The sequence below is a fragment of the Pochonia chlamydosporia genome, chromosome 1 (genome assembly GCF_001653235.2).
Source record: "Pochonia chlamydosporia 170 chromosome 1, whole genome shotgun sequence".
NCBI classification, from domain to species: domain Eukaryota; kingdom Fungi; phylum Ascomycota; class Sordariomycetes; order Hypocreales; family Clavicipitaceae; genus Pochonia; species Pochonia chlamydosporia.
The window spans coordinates 8,393,025-8,414,570 of record NC_035790.1 but is presented as its reverse complement, the minus strand read 5'-3'; the positions used below and the strand labels follow the sequence as shown (position 1 = coordinate 8,414,570).

Sequence of the window (21,546 nt, the reverse complement as noted above, 5' to 3'; positions counted from 1 at the left end):
GACTAACTCGGGCATCAAGACACTTGATTGGTAGGCAAACGCATGCAAAGCCCTTGAGAATGGTAACCTGTAACCGTATCCAACCATATCGTCACCACATGGCGGCTATGACGGCAGCCTCTTACACTCCTCCGGGTCGCGCGATAGGCCATGCAAGCCAACTTGGTGAGTTTCTGGCCCGACACGTAAACGGCTATGTCGGCATCAATTTGAGTTGCGCCAAGCGCCCAGCAGTGCTGCATTGATTGGCATAAAAATAGCCTACATATTAAGACTGCGTTGTGGCGCCTTAAGCATTGCCAGCCCAGCCGACTTTGGAGGCCATCAACATAACAGCTAGACTCAATGCCTCTGCCTGTTATAGCTTGAGAGACGCAATCTCATGTCACTTTCGTCCTTTCTTCATCCAATAGTGTCTGTGGGCCGCTCGGTTTCGTCCGTTGAGAGAGCAGGCCAGAAGAATAGTTCCGAAGAATGATGTGTGCGCGCGGAATTGACAACAATGGCAACCTGGCGGAAATATTGTATGCGATCTCCATCTGGGGTACCTTGCTGTCGATCTCCAGAAACGCATCGTGTTTGAAAGAACGGCGCTACCTGTTTGTGGCCGTTTTTGACGTCCGCAGTCCGATTCTGAAACAGGTTGCGCCTCAAGGGGTGTTAGCCAGTCGGCCCTCTTGGTCGAGAGCCCTAATTTATTAAGTTTTAACTTATTCTTGCGCGATAGGTGATATTTTTCGGCTTCGTTAATCTCCAGTAATCCCATGTTTGTCAAATGAGGCCGAGGCCGTTAAATTTGTCTATCTAATAATACATAAAGCGAAGGACAGAGGAGAGATGAAAGCAAACTCCAGGTTAGCCTCGAGTTCACCCATCGAAATATCCAAAATGACCAGTAAGGCGAAAAGAACAATCATACAAGCAAGTATACACGAAATAAAGAACTTCAATGTTATCCAGCTCGCTCGCCAAGACCAGTCTTGGTTGGTTTTGCGCTCCGGCTCCCGCTCGGGATACCACTGGCTCTTCTTGCAAGTTTCCAGCGATGTCTCGTCGCCGTCCATGCAGTATAGAAAGTCACCTCTAGCATTGCGGCAAGCCCACCTGGGACTGAAGCAGCCAGCCTCGTCATTCTTCTTATCCTGTTCCTTCTCCTTTTCAATCTGGGCTTCATCCTTGTCCTTCATGGGTGACGACGTAAAGCCGTTGGCCTCACACACTTGGATATCTTCCGTGGTGTCGTCCATGCAGTACATGAAGCTTGACGCTGCGCCATCAGGTTTGGAGCACATTCGCCGAGGACGAAAACAATTGCCCTCTTCCTTTTTCAACAGCTCCGCCTTGGCCTCGGGCGTCAATTGGGCTTGCGCTTGCTCGTTCTTGCATACTTTGGCTTGGATCTTTCCCGACCTCGATTTGTCGTCGTAGGAATATGATGTGTCGCATTGCTTCTCGTCGTGCCAGTATCTGCATCTCTTCACGGTCTGAATCCAATACCACTCACTCTGATCTTTAAAGGGCCAGCACATTTGTGTGGGAGTGTGTTGTTCCGAATATACGATTCCTGGCTGGTACTGAGGAGATGGCTGCGTTCCCGTCTTTCCTCTGATTGGGTTGATTCGAAGCCATTGACCGATCTTGGTTTCGGGGCCAAATAAGCCCCCTTGCTCTGTGTTTGCGCTGATGAAGTCATATACCATGGTAGCCACGCTGGCCACACCAGCGGCTGCACCACCCAGACCCAGGCTGCCCATGACCGACGAGGGTGCGGCTTTGAGGGCGTTGTACATGCCGGTCACTAACTCAGGTGAAGTTCCTGTCAAGCTCATAATCGTGGTCTTTAGTTTCTCTTTATCACCATCTGATTCGGCCACGATCTTGTTGACAAGAGCCATACCCGTGGCCTTTTCTCGCTGGACAACACCCTCTCCTGCTCGCCCACACCAAACCTACCGAGTCGTTGTTAGTGGCTGCAAATCTCTGCTCTCAAGTGCTCCTCCTCAGATTAAACTTTGGGGAAAAACTTACTGTCCACGCAGCAGTTCCGGTAACAGCTGCCGCGCCACCAAAAGGTCTGGTGAATGCATTGCAAAAATCTACCCCAGCCTTAGGAGTACTCAGGGCAGAGTTAGAACCAGCTTTGTCGAGACAGGTTCCTGTAAGCCCTTCATCGGTTTCCGTAATGTTGCCAGCGTTATACCCAGGTTCGCTGCAGTATTTTTGAAGAGCTTCTTGGCCCTTGCCTGCCTGACGCCTGTCAAACTATACTAGAAAACCTCCCATTCGTCTGAAGCAAATAATTGCTTTTTCCAGCTATTCTCAGTTCTCATTGCCGACGTCATGACAGCCAGCATTTACATCAAGTTTGCTTGTTCTATCAACAGAGGCAGTTTTATCCGACATATACGGCCACACTATTTACGACACTGATTTAGGGATGCGAGAACCTGTCTGTGTTTGTGCTCCCCAGAAGGACTGAAACCAGAAGCTGTTCCATATGAAATTAAAATTGAACCGACGCTATGTGGCAGAAAGGTAGATAAAGCTACGCTACTATTCTCCATTGTTAACATAATATTCAAGCGGCGGAAAATTGCGAATATCGAGTCTGTGGCGACTTTGTTTCACAGATCCACACCGTTGATTTCAAATGTTTGCACAGAACCAGTGTCAAACCATGACCAGAAACGGGATCCCTGCATGAACGTATCGTTGTGCTCAGCGTAATTCTCACTACCATCGACCACAGTATGCCATCGTTTTACTAGATCTCCATCCTTCCAAGTTTTCGTAAAGCGGGAAAGGTCAAAGTTTATATACTGAGCCGAAGCCCAGTTTGCGGCTACGACTACTAGTGTCTTATTCTTAGCATTGTAAGCTGCAACCGTGTCAGCGTTACCGCCGCCTAAGATAGTCATTCCTGTTCGAATGTGGCGGGAAAATTGTGCAAGCACGAAGTACTTTGTGGATACTGAATCGAGTGTTTTTGCATCATTGTCGCCAACTATAAGTCCCCAACCAGGTATGTCGACCGCTTGCCAATAGACCCAAGCAGTAGGATGTAGCCAGTAGAAGTCCAGGAGTATGTTCGCAGCCATTTGCTTGCCACTACCATCGTTGTCGCCATATTCACTATTCCACAGGACTTTGTTCGACTGCTTAGCCAGGGAGTAGAGTTGATCGCGGCGTCCACCGCCTCCTTGATAGCCATGAACGTTGATACGACGGATGGCGTCCTTGGATGCGCTAGCCATCATTTTCCAAGTGTTTACCGCGGCATCATAGCTCGTTTCATCCGAAGCTGCGATAAAACTGTTCGATCCCCGTTTACTGAGTTCGGTCCTCAAAAATGCAGTCACCTTGTCCATTGTACTGACATCAAAATGGCAACCCTCTTGCCCCCCCATGGCGCTCCAGTAATCTGATGATGGCTCATTAAAAGCCTCCACAGATTGGAAGTCAATATCCCAATGCTGGCGTGCATATTGGTCGATGTTGGCCAAATATGCGGCATGCTGTTCATAGTTCCAGGACTGTAGATTGTCCTTGGAGGCATCTGAAGCCCCGGATGGATTATGGTTATAACACATCCACCACATCGGAGAATTTGAGAAAAGCTCAAACGTGTCAGCACCCTTCATCCTAGCGTTTTGCAACATGAGGCGCTGCTTCGCGTCAACCGACCAGTCCCAACTAGAGGACGAAGGATCAGAGCTTGCCCAATCGAGCCAGAAGCCATCAATTTGACGAGATGGCTTAATATTGGGAGAAACAACCATGCTGCTTCCGTTGTAGGCTTTTGTACTGGAAGCTCCAGCATTGTATCGTGCAATGTTAAAACCGAGGCCAGGTAGACTTTGGCCTTGGAAAGATTGCCAGTTAGTAGTGAATAAAGCATCAGCGAGATCCTCACGATCGCCAAAAGCTTTGGCCCACCAGGCCAGTGACACCCCCCAGCCTTCCCAAACACCCCATGTAGAGGGATCAACTGTTGTCACAGTGTCTGCATCAACAGTTGAGAGGTTGGCAAGAGCGATAATCGAAGATAAAATAGCGAGAAACATGATCAAAAGTACTTGAAGGCTCTGAGGAAGTTGTCATGTCAGATAAATTCGGATATATCTCTATGCTTTATATACTGGGCAAACGGTTCCAGAACCCCGCCATGTTATTCCAAGAGCAACGCGTGGCTTTCGATGGCCATTGAAAGAAGAATGAGAGGTGCGGGGAAGCCGGAGCGTGGACTATAGCTACAAGTTTCATCAAGGCACGATGTCTTGCTCGGTAGCTAGGCCTCTGTATGCGTCAGGTAAAGAGAAACTTGACGGGCGGGGAAGCCGGAGCCGTTTAAGCTAAATATCTCACCAAGGCGACACATGACGTTCGAGATCTGTGGCGTCTGATAACCTATTGAAGCTGATGGAAGTCAAAATAGCCAATAAGCAGACTTCGGCATGTGAACTACCACTTGCCCTTGTTTTACTGGTGCGGCACCGCTCAGGGAGGCGCATCTGTTGCCAAGATAAATTGAGTGGAGTCTGGTACGACTGCTACCCCCGCATTTCCCCGTGGGGTTGGCTACCAATACTTACCCAACACTAACGCAAGCGGGCCACCAGGCTAGGCTCCCCGTCACCAAAATGGAACCATGCCTGTCTAATCACTTCTTTCGCCACTGTTGGACCAGATGTCATGTAATAGGGGAGGTAACTTTAGAATATTAGGTGCCACTAAAGCCGGGCAAATTCATACTCTGGCCAGTGGCTGTCTGGACGAAGGGTAGCAAATGACTTCTAGGCCTGCTGGAAGGCAATTGATAGGGACGTAGCACGACTCCGATACGCACGCCGCACTTTTAGCGCTCCTCATTGACCCCAGACTCAACTAGTCAATCAACCAGTCCCCACAAGCCGGTGAAGATAGCGCACTACACCAAGCTTTAACAGTGAAGCAACTGGTTCATTACAGTTGACGGTTGTCAATTTTGGGACTTCCTCCCAAGGTGTCACGACTTTGCTCTCGCATGTTTTCACCAAAATCTAGTGCGTTCGGGCAATTCAGCTTATTATTATTCCACTGCGCTACAGCTTGAATACAATGCACTGTTCCTCCCTCCCCGCCGAGTATAGGCCATCTTGTTCCTCAGCTTTTCTTTCGCCTCTTCCCTTGCTCCTTGGAGTCTCATTGCCTGCAATCTCCGCAACGACCTGCTCCGCGGTGTGCCTTGGTCCAGTCCAGATAAGCCATCATCTCTTCTTTAGCCCATTCTCTCATCCCGTTGTATTTGTACAGAGCCTTGACATCTGTCCGTCATCAAAACACCACGCATAGCTTGTTTGTCACACAACTCCGGGTCACATGAGATCGAGTATGACGACAACGAAAATGCCAATTGTATTGAATGAGAATTATCTGAAGAACAAATGAAAGAAAGGAATAAATGCAGCTGTTTATCTTGCGAGGAGCTTCGCCGAGCGGCGAAGCTGTAATAAGTACCCATATCTGACACAATCTCAAGACCTGGAGTCGTTGGTGATATAATGCCGCGTCGCGGCATTGTAGCATTGTAAAAAGCAACGACTTACCCGGTCTTGAAGTCGTGATAGCTGACAGCTTGATATGCGACATAGCTTTAGCCGGAGTTCCCTTTAGGGGTTCTTTTTATCTCCTTGTGAACAACCGCTTTATCCAAGTCGCATATATCCTCGCTCGTGCCCTTGTACCGTCACACCAAGCCCCCAGAATCAGGTCTTCTCTTCAAAGTCTTCATCGCGAGCAGCCCAGGTTGTAGAAAACAGGATACGTCCACGGCAACAATGCGACGATATTTCCCGGAATCACGTAACGTGGTAGCTTGTTTGTTAGCAGTAGGTCATGCCTTGGTTTCCCAAGGCTAACAACTCCAGGATCCATGTCCACCCAGTCTCTATCCGGGTCCTCATAGACGTGCCTTCATATCACCAACCAGGCTTGTCGCAATAGAATATAGACGGTTCTCCCTATGTGACCAATAGTTTGCATGGGACCTCTGCGGCACAGACATGTCTTTCTCCCAACGCGATCCCTCCAAACCAGCTTCTAACCGGATTACTACTTCCTTAGACTCTGCCGCCCCTTTACAGCCTCTCTCTAGCAATACCCCGTACACGTCTCAAACACCTAGCACTCCCAATACACCAAACCCAGCCACAAACGTGCCTTACTACCAGGAGACATCACAGCCCGCCCTGCAATCTAGTGTCCACTTAATAACGCAAGACCAATATCCTCTAAACTAAGGATATAGCGCTTCCGCACCTATGATGCCGTAGACTACTACGGCCACGTCTCACCCGTAGCCTATTGCTCCAGCTCCAGTTTGTAGATGTGGACCCCCAGTCCTTTATCCTCTGCCTCCTAGTGGTATCATAGCCCAGCTGGGTGTTTCCTCTCCATATCGCTCCGGATCACTAATGCAGCCCAACCTTTGCAACAAAGATGTTCGAAGGCATTGACCATCAAGCACCCGGGTTTATATTACCAGTTTTGCAGCCGTCGCAGGTGGCAAAGCGAATGTTGCAGATCTTATTGAATGGAGAGAGGTAGGTGCGTCCTTAAACTAGATATAACATGCTTTGTGCATTGCTACTGACAGAATTATCTTCTTATTAGTGAGATGGTTATGATGCCGATTGTATCAAATGCTACGCCGTGGGTGCGCGGGCTGCCATATTGCGTACGGGTTGCCATTCAGGACCTTTTTGCACATGCTATGGATGAGTTGGCCATATCGAATTCATCCTAGGCCCTAGATATGAGTTGTTCCCGTGACCTGAAACCTTTCGCTGATATGTGCAGTTGCCCTATGTTGTGTGCCTACTGATTGGTCAACATTTGATTCAGACATCTTCAGACCGGACAGGTTTCTAGGTTATGGGGATCAAAGTAAAGAGAAATAGGTATCCGAGGGACTTGAATAGCAAGCGATATGAACGCAATAGTGTTATGGGCTATACAGGAATACCCAGATCAGCTTCCATTGGGTATATCAAGTATTTATTCTACTTCGTCAGTGGCACGTTCAGGGATATGTGCGCCTCAATTGTACTCATTGAAACAAGCATATCCACCTGAAGTACAGACTGATGCCTAGTGGCGGCGTGATAAAGCATCAACTGATTAGTATTGTTGAATACAGCTCTTTTCCCGTAACGTTTCAGCACCCGAGATATGTCATTGACCCGCCTGCTTGTTAGGATCTTCACCAGTCCCGAAGGGTTGCTCAAAGTTGGGTGTCAACTTTGGAAACCCCGTGTGAAAATTGGCTACAACCCTATATAGAAGAATAGATGAATTGGTGGCGAAGACAGCCGATGCAGGAATACATCGAAAAGAATATCACGCGACCAACTCCGTGATTCTAAAAAAGCATTTCGATCATCCACCGCCGCTGAAGGTTCGCCTTACATAACCTATCGTGAATTAGAACAACCCCGGTGTATCTAATAGCCCATTCTAACCATATGTCAGGGAGTGTGTGCTTATAATAATATAGAGCAATAGATACAAATTTAGTGACAAGGTGGAAGTTACCAAGGATGTACATGCAATGGGCTCCCGTTCGTATGATCGAGCAAGATCTATAGTTAACTTGTGGCCTTCGCCGATAACCTCTCGCACTATACTCAACGCGGATTCGAACTCGGCTCTTGTCCTAGTTTGGGGTTGCTGGGCGGATGGGTGCGATTCCGGTTCCGAGGCGAATGAATCACACTCTGGGCCAGGTATGAGAGTTCTGACTCGCAGGACCCGTCTGGTTTCATGGAAGAAGTCATTTTGCAGATATATCTCATAATCGGATCGAAGGTCCCATGCAGGCTCATGGTGGCCTTGTGAGCTATGAGGCTGTGGGAGACTGGAAAATGTTTGCGGAAATGCAGCAAACTGGTTATCAAGCGCATTTTCGTCTCCAAGTCCGTAGAACCGACCAATACTAGTCATAGAGCTACCCGCGGATTTTGGTCGGTCTCCGACTGGTGAAGGGCTAGATCTACCTTGCCGACTGAATCGTTCTCGCTCTTGTCGGTGTAATTGATCGCCGGGACTGGGGCTTTGCTGTTTGCGAAGATTCGCGCAAGGTGAAAGTCCTGATGTAGACATAGACATTGCGAATGCGTCCTTGCACGTCTTGGGAATAGGATCAGCGTCTGTATGTGAAAGAGATGGCCGCGGTTTCTTCAGCATAAGGTGCCGTACTATGGTTTATCTAAAAGCTAGGTAAAAGGAGAAGGAAAGCTCAAGGGTCACGCTCGACGACGCAACCATATGGTTGCTGCGTGGCGGCTTGGGCGAAATGAAGTAATATACACAAGAAGCAAGGTTAGAGACAGCCAAGGTACTTGCCGCTGGGCTGGCAGAATCTAACTACCTTAACAGCCATAATGCGACCAATCAGAAGTGGTAAAAGTCATGCCCGTGTAGCAATTCTCTCTCAAATATCCGATCCATTTCTTCACGCCCACGCAACGACGGCTCTGCGCTGACCGCAATTATAAACGGTCATACAGAGAGACTTCATTCGGCGGTCACAACACATGCCATTGGCGTTGACTCAGAGCAAGATATCTCACGCGACATAGGCACCAAGGGCCATCACGGCAGCCAAGCCAGCTCCGGAGGCGATGGCATTTCTTCCGGCCCCAGCTTTAACCACTGTGGTAGAGGATGGACGAGCCGAAGTGGTAGAGCTTGAGCGGCCGCTAGCAGTGGTGGTCCTATGTAGTATCCCGTTCAGCAGTTGCTTCGAATATTCATTGAGCCGTACAAATACTCACGTAGGTTGTCCAGTGACCCTCGCAGTGGATGAAGTAGAAGTGGCGCTGCTTAACGTCTGGCATTGAACACCAGCAGCTGCGGCCACAAGAAGAATAGTAGCGAGCTTCATGTTGTCTAGTATAGTACAATGTTCAGTACATTAAGGGTGAAGATAAAAGTAGCTGAGAAATGTTTAAGATGTGAGTGTTTTGGGAAGACAGAAAATTGAACAACGGCCACTGGATGAAGGGTTGGCATATATATACGCCTGCTCTGCAAGTGCCCGAACGTGCTTCGTGGCTGTATCGCAAGATCGGCACATGAAATCAAGTTTCTGTGGATGCAAGAGTCTACATGGTCCAACGTGACTCGCCCAGCGACCTTCGGTGGCATTGCTGCTACGCTGGCTGTGTCTCTCAGCGGCATTGCCTCAACGGTGCAACTTTGGTAATTTTAACTTTCATGTATCATTTTCACCACGAGCAATAGTCCACCTGGCAGGGTTCCAACCAAAGCAGAGTTACGGATGTACATGGCTCACTGTTCACAGTGACACAGTTCGGCACAGTCAAGCAGCGAAATCAGGGACACCGCTGGTATATCACTCCGACAAACGACAAACCTCGTATCATGCTACCTATTCTATGTATACCGGTTCCATCATTGCGGGTACGAAGAAAACATAGGAAGACTTGAAATCGTCGTACCTTACCACGCGGCCAAACCGGGTCTGGATCACAGGCTCCATTACGCCGAACTCGACGACCGTACTTTGTACTTAACGTCAATATCAATGTTAATATTTATGTTACCGTGGCTATGTCAACTTAAATATGTCGTACTCGGAGAGTCGCCGAACCATGGCGCAGGGATTGTATGGGTGGATCTTGGGTATTGACTTCCAGCTATTGATAAATGTTAACGAAATGCATGACTCGTCGCTATTTGCCCAAAGAGTCTTTCAACTTGGCCGTGTCAGGCTAGTTCAGTACTAAAGTGGTCATTCAATCCAGGCGCAGTCGCTATTAATGTGAATTTGAGGCACAGCTCCTGGACATTTCGTCGGGCAAGACCGGTTTGTGCCATGTAATCCACGAGCAACCCAATCGTAATTGAACTGCGGCGAGACCCTGTCCTGCAGCTAAACACTTCAGGAATTTTAGCCAGATTATTACTCGCCCACCACGGCCGCGTTGAGTTGTGATGGTCCACCCCGCCCGTTATGCTTAAACCATCCAAACCAAACCTAAACACTCATGTAATCAACCTTACAATGGACCAGTTTGGGAGATAGATAACCCGCAACTCTGTCGCCCAATTATACACCAGTCTCACCTTAAACCCAGCATATCGTGAGATCAGACTGTTGAGTATTGCACCAGGGCCCTAGTCGGCAGAAATCAGGTGCAACTTAGTCAAGACCTCACTAAACATTTGCCCAGCCTATCGAGCCCTATCTTACACTTGGGGCGATGCCACGACTTCACCCTTTGAATTGTTGGCAGACCCAGCTCGAAGATGTCCAACGTCGAGCTAATGTTATCGGCAGCGAACATGCGCAATCAACTGCTAATGACAACAAGCCATACCGGGTGACTACTAATCCTGATGGTCAACTGCAGCCCAAGCGCCAATAGCTCACATTGCCAGTTGTACCGGACCGGGTTTGGCATGATAAGATACATCATGCCGTACCCAGAAGTTAATTTCACGCAAAGTCTAACACACACGATCACTGTATCTGGCAAAGTTGGACGCAACAGAAGGTCCTTGCCTAACTATTTTGCAATGATGCGCTGTGTTACGCGTTACGATTGCTTTGCATAACTGAGCAACGATTGGGCAACAAGAGACTCTTGGTTTTCCTATCTATGCACGATTTTGGTTTGTATATATAAAATGAATCCCGTGCAATGACGGAAATTGTCAGTGAACGAGCGGCTTGATCTTGACACGGTAGAGGCCGATACATTAATATTCGATATCTTAATAATTGGATATCCCTAGACAAGCACCAGAGTAGACCATCAGGCGTGTTGCAATGATTGTGGAGGACTAGATTTTGTATTGGTGGTGATGTACACCGGAGAAGGACCTGGTAGCATTATCGGCAACCTATTGATCCGATCTTGTTTGTAAATGCCATGCATAGAAGCGCACCTTCGTCCTCGTAGCCTTCTCGGAGAGAACGCTTACTTACAAATCTGGAGTTCCGTAATTCATTTGTAGAGTCGCTTCTAGCGGAATGTGACCGGCTGTTGGAGGGATACAGCGGCCGAGAGTGTATTGGAAGCAGCGGTTCAGTTGCTCACTGAAATAAAACATGAATCTTCTTGTAGGCTGTGCGACCCACCCCAGGCTACCTTGCTTGGCATCATGTAGCCTGTACATCCATTGTTTGGTGCGTCAGTGGGAAGATCTAGACTGACAGTCATGATAAGAGAGTTTGATGTGGCTTTCACTGCAACTTGGTATTACTAGACAGCCACCCCTAAACGTATGACTTTGGTCTTGGTGGCGTGATGTGATATAGTGCCATTATCGGTCAATGTCAGCACGCTCAGCCAATCCTCCATGTTGCAAACCATGTACCTGCGTGACTCAAGAAATATATTTCCATTGCTCACTGCTCTCAATATTTAGAACACTTAAGTTATTATTTCTACTTATACAAGAGATATCCTGTATCTAGACGCAACTATTCCCCCACCGGACTTTCTAAGTTTAACTCCGACCACAATTGTACCTACAAAGGACAAGCAGACTTACCATAATGGCCATTTTGGTAACTTACGCGACTTCCCATAGCTCAACTCGAGAAATAGCAGAGAGGATAGCCCGGTGTCTGTCCCAGCAAGTAGCACCTGTTCAAGTGGACTGCATCCCTACAGCCGTCGCGCCTCTTCTGTCTAGCAGCGCCTGTAAAGCCAACATTGAAGGTGTCATACCCGTCTAGCAATTCCCATTCATGGCTGAGTGTTGGGGTGCCAATTAAAGGAAGCTGGCTCGGATTGACTGTCAGCCCTGTGGAAAGACTATCCATACATGTGTTTAATCACCTTTCAGCTCGTGTTTGCAATTTAGTCGTTTTGACTGGACAAATGTCTGGTTCCTTAGCGCCATGTGTCAGCCCGGCTTTTACATGGGATGGCTTGTTGGACGTACGAGTTTGGTAAGGAATGCACTTAGCATTCACGCCTTGGCGCCTCAGCCGTCCGTAACTGAACTGCCGAGCCATGCCAGGCTTATTGATCTTTGGATTGCTTTCTCGCTTCTCCGCGGGCCCGGGCCTCCCATGGTCCGAGGAATATGTTATTCTCTCCCCCCGCTGGGGTTTAAGTTGGTCGAAACTTCAGGTCCGCTTAAACTTCAAATTTCCCATTTAGGAGTTCTGCGGTCATCGCCGCACTAGTCATTTTCAGATTTCCCGGCCAACTTGCGCAAACCCCAAGCTGTATCGACTTCTCTTTGGGATATGGCGGACGTTGCACATAGCCTATTTCGGTTTGTGCGGTCACATCGCGCTAGGTCTATTCTGGGTTTCGCGGCCAAGAAAAAGAAAATCCCAGGTCTATCGGTAAAAATTAAATATTATTTGCAACCGTTTGGCCGGTCAGCCCAATTGCCTGATTGTCAGCGGTGCAAGGGTACATGAATAGTGGTTTCGCCACCGGATACAGGGCATGGTCTGGTGTTTTGTGCAGTGAATGAGTGACACAGTAAATCCCCGATGTAGCCTGCGGCTGACTCTGCACATTTGTTCTAGATTTGCCAGGCTTGGTCATATTACTGCGACTTGCACACATGCCGCTACCCACTGGCGCGTGACAGTGAATTGGTTCAATAGTCGAGCAAGTAGTGCATCGCATGACTCACTTTGGAAAAGAGGGAGGCTCCATGGATCTGAAGAACCTCAATACAGGGACCACCCTTCACTATTGTCCCGGGCCGCCGCCGCCATAGCTCCAGTCACGGCGCCACGGCGACTCTCCCGAGCACTAAGGTTAGTTTCCGAGCTTCAGGCTGGTGAAGTCGGCATGTGGCTTGCAAGGGCGGCCGCCCGCCCGGAGCGCATGTTCCGGTCTCTCAAGTAAGGTGTCTGGGCAAGGGGAGCAGCTCGACCTCAGCTCCATGAGGTCTCGCCGGCCGACGATGAGGTGGCAGAGTGTCCTAAGAACCTGATAGCGTCAATGCGTTCTATATCGGGATGTCGCCCAAGCAGGACTTAGTCGGAGCACAGGAGCCTGCATTTCGCGCCGAGTTGCGGGAGTATTCTCCAGATGACAAGTCCAATCGAGGACCCTGCTCGAAACATTACAATATTGTCAAAGCCACAGCCGCCTCAGCTCGTAGATGTGCTTCAATGTTGTCACATCCGTGTCTGTCAATGACCCCAGAACCCCAGCCCGCTGCTGCCGTACCGACCAGACACTCTCAGCCTTCGACACCGAACTGCCGTTAACCCATGCCCATCTTTCGCCCAGGATGACAGAACTCGACTGCGCTCGGTGACCCTACTCGTACGAGTCAACCGAACCAAAACAGAAGCATTGCCGTGGAGGCTATATAACTCTAGGCAGTCGAGCATGGAGGCGGCGATCGATCAACACTGTGTATTCACAACCTCAACATTTTGCGCTGAAAAACCGTGGCCATGATAGATTCGTCATCCTCATTTATCGTATCATCAATTCCTCTCCTCCACAATGCGGTGAAATCCGTCATTTTCAAAGTGTCCGAGCTTCTCATGGCCTTCTTCGCATTGAAATTCCTTTCCCTCGTTGCAGCACGGTCGAGCCAATTCACATCGTACCTGATGTTCAGCGAAGACTACATACAACGCTGGTTCTTCTTTTCGTCAAGAGGCCTCTCAAGAGCCGGCGTTATTGTCCTGCTCTTCAGTATCCTTCACGCGCTTGCGTCTCTGTATGGGACACTACTCTGGGCGTTGGATTCACCAGGATATATCTTCAAGAAGACTAACGCCACAGTCGCCGAGTACGGGAATTTGCGCAAAACTGATCCTCCTTATATTGTTCAACTACACCTGGGCCGCGGTAATCTGAAAAGTACTGAGGAATCGCTCGCACAGATTGTGGGATCCGAACTATTCAAGCCAGGTCTCAACTATACATTGACTGGCGACGTTCAGAGGGGCGCTCCTGAAACCGTAGCACCGACAAGGCAACATGAAGTCGGGGCTAGAATCTGGCTCGACAGCGATGGCTTCTCAGTTTCGGCAGACAGTGCAGCGATGATACCCAACGTGTGGGCTGGCGGTCCGGAATTCCCTCTCTGCATTTACTACCGTGAACGCTCCATGGCCTGGAACTGCACCTTCAACAACACGTTCTCGCTGGCGATGGTGCAAAGAGTCATCGGAAAGCCAGAGGTACATTGGGATGACAAATCGGACCTGAAGTTAGATTCGAGATACGTTAAACCAAATAGAGTCGACAATATTTGGGCTTCTTTCGGCGCCGGTGGTGGTTCTGCAACAATGACGCAAGTTTTTACGGTAACCAAGGGGAAGCGGCGCCATACCTTTGTAGAGTCCGTACTCCGGGCCACTATGCTGACGAAGATGGGGGCTCCATTCGCCGTGCAAGAAGTTAAAGATCTCGTACGACGAACCGCGAGCACAAACGAGACGGAAAGGAACAATCCTGTTCTTGGCAGGATCGTGGGAGATATTATGAGTGCGCAGGCACAAAACCTGAGCTATCAATTCGGATTCAACAGTGTCGACAATGGAAACCTCACTGTGTTTCAGTCAAATTGGGCTTACTTCACCGCTGCAAACTTCAATAGCGGGGAAGATTTGTACTCCCTCATCAGCCTCACTTCGACGAACATTACTCTGATAAGATCCGAAACCATGGACAGCCCGCCAACACCTTTTGAAGGCTGCGACAATGGATGGTTCCAGAATGAGGCGTTTGGGGGCCGGGTCACCCAGACTGATTGTGCTGCGCCAAAGCTCGATACCAACAGTACAGGCTTTCTTGGGCAAGTGGACACTGCTGCAGTTCTGATAACATACGGCCTTGGCAGTGGTCGCTCTAATGTAAGCTCTGAGTCCCTCGACGACACAATCATGTCTTGGATCTGGAACACGTCCGCAACGATCGAAGGCCTACTTGTCGCGAGAGGTTATGCCGTCAGTGTCGACCCTACCCTTGTCTCAATTACCGTCGATAAGTTGATCGTCGCCATGTCCGGCCTGCAGCTTTTGCTGAGCATACTCTCAGTGGTCTTGGCGGGAGCTGCATGGGTTTTGCTGGGCACCTTCGCGCCTGCGCCGTGGTCCAACACGTTCTTATCGAGCCTGTTGCATAGCATTTCAGAACAAAGCGGTGTGAAGTCAAAGGCCGGGTACATGGTCAATCCTCCAAGTGTCGAACTGTCAACGGGGGCGCACGGGGGGGTTATTACTGTCTCTGGAAATGCAATTGTCCTTCAGGGCTCCGACGTGGTTCCCATGGATCCTCGCTGTATAGGAGCCCAAGATGAGCACAGCCAGATGCAGAGTTCGGATGTCTAGCGGGAACAATTCTATGAGGATCCGCAGACAATGGCGGTGCCATCCCCTCCCCCCTTCCATATTGTAGCAATTGTTCCCTCGGAATATGGCTCATACACAACTCCTAACTCATGTATCCGGAGCACGGGTAGTGACCATGCCGTACCATACTTACCAAAGCTTTTCAACGTCTAATTGCATGCGGCTACAACCCTATTGGGGTAGCGCACTCTACGAGCGAGCATGCCACCCAAACCAACTTCTTGCAAAGGCTATACCAAAAAAAAAAAAAACCACAACGCCAGAATTAAACTAAAATCAGGTATCATCCCTACGCTAAATATTTCTACAGTGACTTAACAAGTGCGCGCTTTATGGCCGGTCTTGCTGCATGTGCCACATTGCATTTGATGCCGTTTTAGATAGAGCCACCCACACAGTGTTAAAAACCATGCTAAGACATCTCTACGGCCCTGGATTACAGTATGTGTGCTCCTTTCCTGGGCTTGAATAAAGCTCCTGTGAGGCAATGTGTGCCGTAATACCTGATGAGATAGGCTTTGGTATGGAATCTACGCCATGCAACTCGGGAATGTACAAAGTGGCCCGATTCTCCTTGTCTACTGCCTCCTAGGGATCTGCAGCCAATGTTGATTGGTTCACATTTTAGGCAGCCACCACAGTCATTGGATGGCTAATACTGGTTAGTGGCCACTGCCAAGATACAATGGCGGCAAGTAACAGTTTGGTGCCATTTGTTCGCCCTTTGGGCTCCTAGGTGTCTAACCCAGACCATCGGCAGTGGCATGTAACGATCGGCATATTGACAGGGTCAAGTAAGGCAATCAGAGATTGTTCTGTTGCTTAGGGTAGGTAACTTAGGTTGTAAGTGAAGAAGACCTTTACAAGCTGTTAAACGGAGAGCTTAGATTGTTAGGAGTTTATCCCAATTAATTGTAAATTAAATGCTTAGATTAATCACTAAAGCTCTAGGCTAGCTAGATATCTCGATAATAACTGTCCTATATATATTATTTTTCTATCTCTTTATTAATTAGTCCTGCTTTTCTTGCTTAGTTGTGCTTAGTCTAATCTGCCTTAGCACTAGTAATCTAACTAAGCATCCTATAGTTCCCGTGTATTATCACGTGACCTTTTTCACCCATGGCGGCTATCTCATGCACCGTGGTCCAACGTATATGGACCCTCACAGAGCCGGAAGATGTTTTCGAAAAGTTCTACCACAGTGACGACTGGCACGCAATCAACGATACCCATAACTTCCTCTCCAGCTTAACCGCGCGACTTTGCTTACGCAAGGCCACAGCGCGACATTTGACAAGGTTGCTCATACAATGGATATTGTTACCAAAGTTTACAAGAACGAGACGGTATATTATCTAGACTCATATTCCAGAGTCAGCATGTCTCAATTCGTCGACACATGCGCTTCTCCGTTCTATATCTAATGTTTTGCGCCTTATGAACGTGCGAAGTTGCTCAATAAGCCGCGATACCTCTCTGCCCTTATGACTAGTTGGTACCTTTTTCATCTTACACGCTCACTTATGCTATAAGCTCTAATGGGGATACACCAGGCACACATATAATAGACTTTGCCATAAGCTGCCTTGCCATTATAGTTGCGTAACAAAGTCTGCCTGCCATACCTACGATTTTAAAGCTACATGCATGGCATATTTACTTCGCTATAGCCTACATAGGATATTCCCTTAAACGTACGCTATAGATCAGCTTATTCTGCCTCCATAAAACTGTACATACTAAAGTCTGCCTTACCTTTCTGCAAGAAGCTAGAATACTTATTATTAAGAAGTCACAATCTAACTATTTTAGACACAGACCACAAAGAGTTCCAGCCTGTCTTAAGGGCTAGGTAACTAGCAAGCTAAACACAGTAGCCTAGTCTAGGTACATAACTAAAGTGCCTTTATACCCCTTTAGATTTGTTATTAGCAACGTTATCTAAACACTCCCAGCAGTTAGTTCATAATACTATGTGGGCGGAATTGCTCACACTTGGGGGCCTGACAAGGGGATAGGAAAAAGGGACTTAGAGTTTTCATTTGATCTTGTAGCTAGCACACAGATAAAAGGGAGGTTCTTCCCCCTTTAGCCAGACATTTAATTAACAGACTTAACCGCGATTTTCTTAATAAGAGCTATTTACTTGGTGCATCTAATGCTTATTTACTAAATTTCTTGTTAACCAAGGGTACCTTCCTTTGCTGCTAGCTGTACCTCACAGAGGTACACCACCAAATAATACTGCTAAAGTCTTCCAGAAAGACTAAAGCAATTAAAGATTAAATACTATTTAATCTAGGCAATTAGAAGGATTCTAACTATTTAGACTAAAGGGAAGTAATAATCTAGACTAAATTGCTAATAAGCTGCGTGTAAGTGCGGTATTTCGCGGGCCACTCTGAGCTCTTGAGTGTGTTCGTTTTGGGCCAACAAAATACGTGTTGGTTACACACATGTAAGGGAAGCTACTTGCAGCAGTTTAGCATAGAGGAGAGAATAAAGGTTATTAGTCTAAACCGTGACTTATAAATGGCCGTTAAACCATAAAAGGGTTTATGCTCTCCTCTAAAGCCTAGATAGATTTAAGCTATTTTTAACCTCTACTCTAAGCTTATAATTCTTTAACTCCTCTGTCACTTACTTCTATCTTCTCTTAGTAATAGAACAGCCTTCCTTTTCCCACCCCTAAGGGACCTAAGTCCTAACTATTAGATTTACCGCTTTCCAATATTCTAGATCCCATTCTTAATCTCATACACGCTCACTATTTCTAGTAATAATGCAAATTCCATCATAGCTTATTAGAATACTATTGTTCTTAAGAAGACTTATCGCAGTGCTACCTTTACTCAATTTAGTCCCAGCATACAAGCTCTAGTATATAACAACTCCGTTACTAACAGCACCTTAGAGAGTCACAAACATCCTGCCCCTAACTTAATTGCGATATTAAAGACTCGTCTTTAACCTTAGTTAATTTAGCATCTATAACTGTAAGTCTAGAGACTAATTTAGAAGATACTATACCGCCTGTAGCAGATAATACAGCAACCACAGGAGGGACCCAGCTAGGCAATAAGAAAACCATAAAGAACAAGCATAGAGTTACTAGCGGAAATTGCAATTATATCCAAAAGAAGTAAGCGCTAGTTAGCAGATAACAATTATTTAAGTACTTGCACTTACAGCTATTATATAATAGATTTAGATCTAAACTTTACTTTAAGACTTATTAGAAATTAACTTTAGGAACTTTTAAGAATCTTTAGGAACCTAGGGCCTTAAAAGAAGCTAAGAAGCTTATAATAAGTAAATTTAGTAAAGACATATAAGACAGTAAGATAGATCTATATAATCATCACATTAAACTATAGAGAATTAGCAAATAAATTATTAACTTCTAGTCGCTGCAAATAGATCTAATATACTCTTCTCTATACACATCGTATTATGCGTGCTATTATAAGGAGGATAAGGTATTTAAATAATCCGCTAAGGTTAACTTGCACAAGTAAGGAGCTCCCTTATAGGTGTAGTATCTAAGGTACCTATAACTATAAACTAAGTTAGGCTTAAGCCGCTATTATTATTATACTAACTTTAGCTATACTCTAGTGCTCTTATAAATTCTTTTGCACAAACAAGAAAAACTTAAGCATATAATAGGGCAGTTAGATATACAGCATAGGACCTCTTGCTATTGCTACTAAGCTGCACTTTAATCTTTAGTTAACATCTACTAGCTTATTATCCGTTTAGTGCGCCGTATCTTTCTCCAACTTTATTCTCTTTGCAGTTAGGATAGAGCTTTCTTCTAGTACTACCTGTTTCCCATCTACAGCAGTTAGTCCTTTAATTTTAAAGATAGCACTTGGAAACTAAAAATATGCCTTCTTTATCTATATTAGCCGTCTTTAGCAACTCTACCAGGTTAAACCCAGTCATTTAGATAATATTTAATAGCTATTTCAAAATTACTAGTGCAGATCGCGCACCCTTTAACCTATAGCTTTGTGAAGATCCGTAAGCCGCCTGCTAGTATAGTGGACGTGGGAAGTGCTAGTGTGTAAGACCCCGGCGGGGTTGCTATCAAATAAGAGAGCATTAGAGGAGGCTATTTCAGAGAAAGAAATAATTATTAGTAACTATACCTTATTGTCCACTTGTACTCCACTTGATTGACGGATAACCTAAGGCCCGGTACGGAGCTGGACGAGCAAAGAACGTCCAAGACGATATGTGTCGTAAGGCACTTATGCACAGATGCCTTATGACCTATTCTGTACTGAATGAAAGTCGATATTGACATGGATGTGGCTTTGATGGTCAACCTTTAAGCTCTCTTGTATTTTGAACATAGGATCACTGGTAGGTGCCGGAAGCCAAATTGGGTCACGACTTAAAAAAAAGCGTTTAAAACCCTAAACACTAGATTAAAAACTAAATTTAGTAATACAATTCGAAACCACAGTCCCCGCGGGCAGCTAAAGCACACACCACAAGATCGAACGCACCCTTAAACTTGGCTGTTGTGATTGTATTGTCCTTGCCTTTAAACGGCGCAAGCTAGAATAATCTTATCAATATTTGGGGCCCAGCCTCCGTCATCCCCTTCAACAACGATGGTGTTGTCAGATCCTGAATGAAAATTTCCGTAGATAACAACGTTAGAAATTTGCTGATCATTAAATGATGGCGGGAACTCAACCTTTTGCTTTTTACCATTAACTGTGACTAAAGCAAATCGAGATGTTAGATCTCCATTAACGTATACCAGGACAATGGTTGCCTTTTTACAGCATTTACTAAGCCCACCACTAAAAGTTACGGCGCCACGCTCAGGTCCGCCTAGATAACCTGCTGCCGACCTGGAGCTGCACCCGTCACAGCCTACCAATCTAGCGCCATTAGATAATTTGGCGTCTTGAGGTTCAAGAACGGTGGTTTTAGAACCAGACCAAGTCTTGGATATCGGATCCAGAGACCAAACATCTCTATATGGCATTGAAACCTCGGTACCTTTGAATTCAAGTGGCAGCCAGATATAAGTGCTGGACCCCAAACTATGCTCCTGCCAGCGATCACCCATATAAATTGCAGAGTCGCCAAATGGCAAGATATAGGTGGTTTGAGACCTGTATGTGAGGGAGCCTTCGTCCGCAAACAGCTTCCAGCTAGACCAAGGGCCAGCGAGAGATGGTGCGTAGCTGTAATACTGGAATGGTTAAATGTGTTAGCAAAGCCAAGCCCTAAAACAAGCCGCTAAAGTCACTCACGTTGTCATTTGGGTCCCAGCCTGATAGTGTAGAGCTGAAGATAAAGTAGTACCCGTCCTTCTTCAGCATAGCCGGAGATTCAGCGGCGTGGTTCTCGAACGTATGGACGATTCCGGTGACATTAAGATACTCAGAGTCCAAGGACATAATGTAAGTTATGGAACGCACTTCTTCGTTTGTCCCAAACTGGCGCTGTTACCTGTCAGTTGATCATCCATCGGGTACTGAGACACAGGGTTATCTTACATTTTCGGCCAAAAGATATGCAGACCCGTCGTCATCTTTAAAGAGGCCTATGTCTCGGATTTGCCTGCCACCTGGCCTAAAGCTACTATGGAATGTATACTTTCCGCACACGGTGTCACTGGTGGCGATGCCCACCTCAGCGATTTCGTATTTGATATCGAGGTGGAAGTACATGACATATTTTTTGGTTCTCTCATTGAACACGACCTTGGGTCTCTCGACAAGGCTGTTCGGGTCGGCTAACGAGGCAACCTTCTGGACGTCTGCGTCCGTTCGGGAGAGGAGAGCGCCTTCGTACTTCCAATCGACCAAGTTGCTGGATGAATAGCAATTCACGTTCTGAAACAGAGCGCCGTTGGTTTTGTCCTCGCCTATCATGTAGTAGATTCCGTTGGCTTCACTGAAGTTGCGTTAGTTTACCGGAAGTCGAGACATAGAATGAGGACCATTCAACTTACATAATACCAGCGCCGTGGGCCTGAATGTGCTGCCCGGTGTTGGTCTGTCAAGACTGGTGGTTAAACATTGATCAACGTGCTTGAGAATATCTGACAAAACACGTACAGCAGTCCAAGCGGCTCCAGGAATGATCTGCAGGGCAGCAGCTTGCGCTTTGCACGCTGCAAGAACAGTCAGGAAAATCGAAGTAAGAATAGCCAT

At 47.1% G+C, this 21,546-nt stretch overlaps 6 protein-coding genes across 6 annotated transcripts; 1 reads left to right on the top strand and 5 right to left on the bottom strand.

Moving 5' to 3' along the window:
* Positions 1–2,624: 2,624 nt before the first annotated feature.
* Positions 2,625–4,064, bottom strand: VFPPC_02227 (endo-beta-1,6-galactanase; the record flags this gene model as incomplete). Its single annotated transcript, XM_018281911.1, has 1 exon — positions 2,625–4,064. One exon carries the CDS (start codon positions 4,062–4,064, stop codon positions 2,625–2,627), a length of 1,440 nt encoding a protein of 479 aa, XP_018139036.1.
* A 3,430-nt stretch (positions 4,065–7,494) lies between these two features.
* Positions 7,495–8,145, bottom strand: VFPPC_02226 (transposase; the record flags this gene model as incomplete). Its single annotated transcript, XM_018281910.1, has 1 exon — positions 7,495–8,145. One exon carries the CDS (start codon positions 8,143–8,145, stop codon positions 7,495–7,497), a length of 651 nt encoding a protein of 216 aa, XP_018139035.1.
* A 460-nt stretch (positions 8,146–8,605) lies between these two features.
* On the bottom strand, positions 8,606–8,923 carry VFPPC_13229 (hypothetical protein; the record flags this gene model as incomplete). The annotated part of the gene is made up of 2 exons (XM_018291006.1): positions 8,606–8,753; positions 8,814–8,923. 2 exons carry the CDS (start codon positions 8,921–8,923, stop codon positions 8,606–8,608), a joined length of 258 nt encoding a protein of 85 aa, XP_018139034.1.
* A 3,454-nt stretch (positions 8,924–12,377) lies between these two features.
* Positions 12,378–12,662, bottom strand: VFPPC_16718 (hypothetical protein; the record flags this gene model as incomplete). The annotated part of the gene is made up of 1 exon (XM_018294471.1): positions 12,378–12,662. The coding sequence occupies one exon, from the start codon at positions 12,660–12,662 to the stop codon at positions 12,378–12,380; it is 285 nt and encodes a 94-aa protein (XP_018139033.1).
* Positions 12,663–13,447: 785 nt separating this feature from the next.
* On the top strand, positions 13,448–15,337 carry VFPPC_16717 (hypothetical protein; the record flags this gene model as incomplete). Its single annotated transcript, XM_018294470.1, has 1 exon — positions 13,448–15,337. The coding sequence occupies one exon, from the start codon at positions 13,448–13,450 to the stop codon at positions 15,335–15,337; it is 1,890 nt and encodes a 629-aa protein (XP_018139032.1).
* A 4,579-nt stretch (positions 15,338–19,916) lies between these two features.
* On the bottom strand, positions 19,917–21,546 carry VFPPC_02224 (galactan 1,3-beta-galactosidase; the record flags this gene model as incomplete). The annotated part of the gene is made up of 5 exons (XM_018281909.1): positions 19,917–20,579; positions 20,641–20,832; positions 20,887–21,286; positions 21,345–21,388; positions 21,451–21,546. The coding sequence occupies 5 exons, from the start codon at positions 21,544–21,546 to the stop codon at positions 19,917–19,919; spliced, it is 1,395 nt and encodes a 464-aa protein (XP_018139031.1).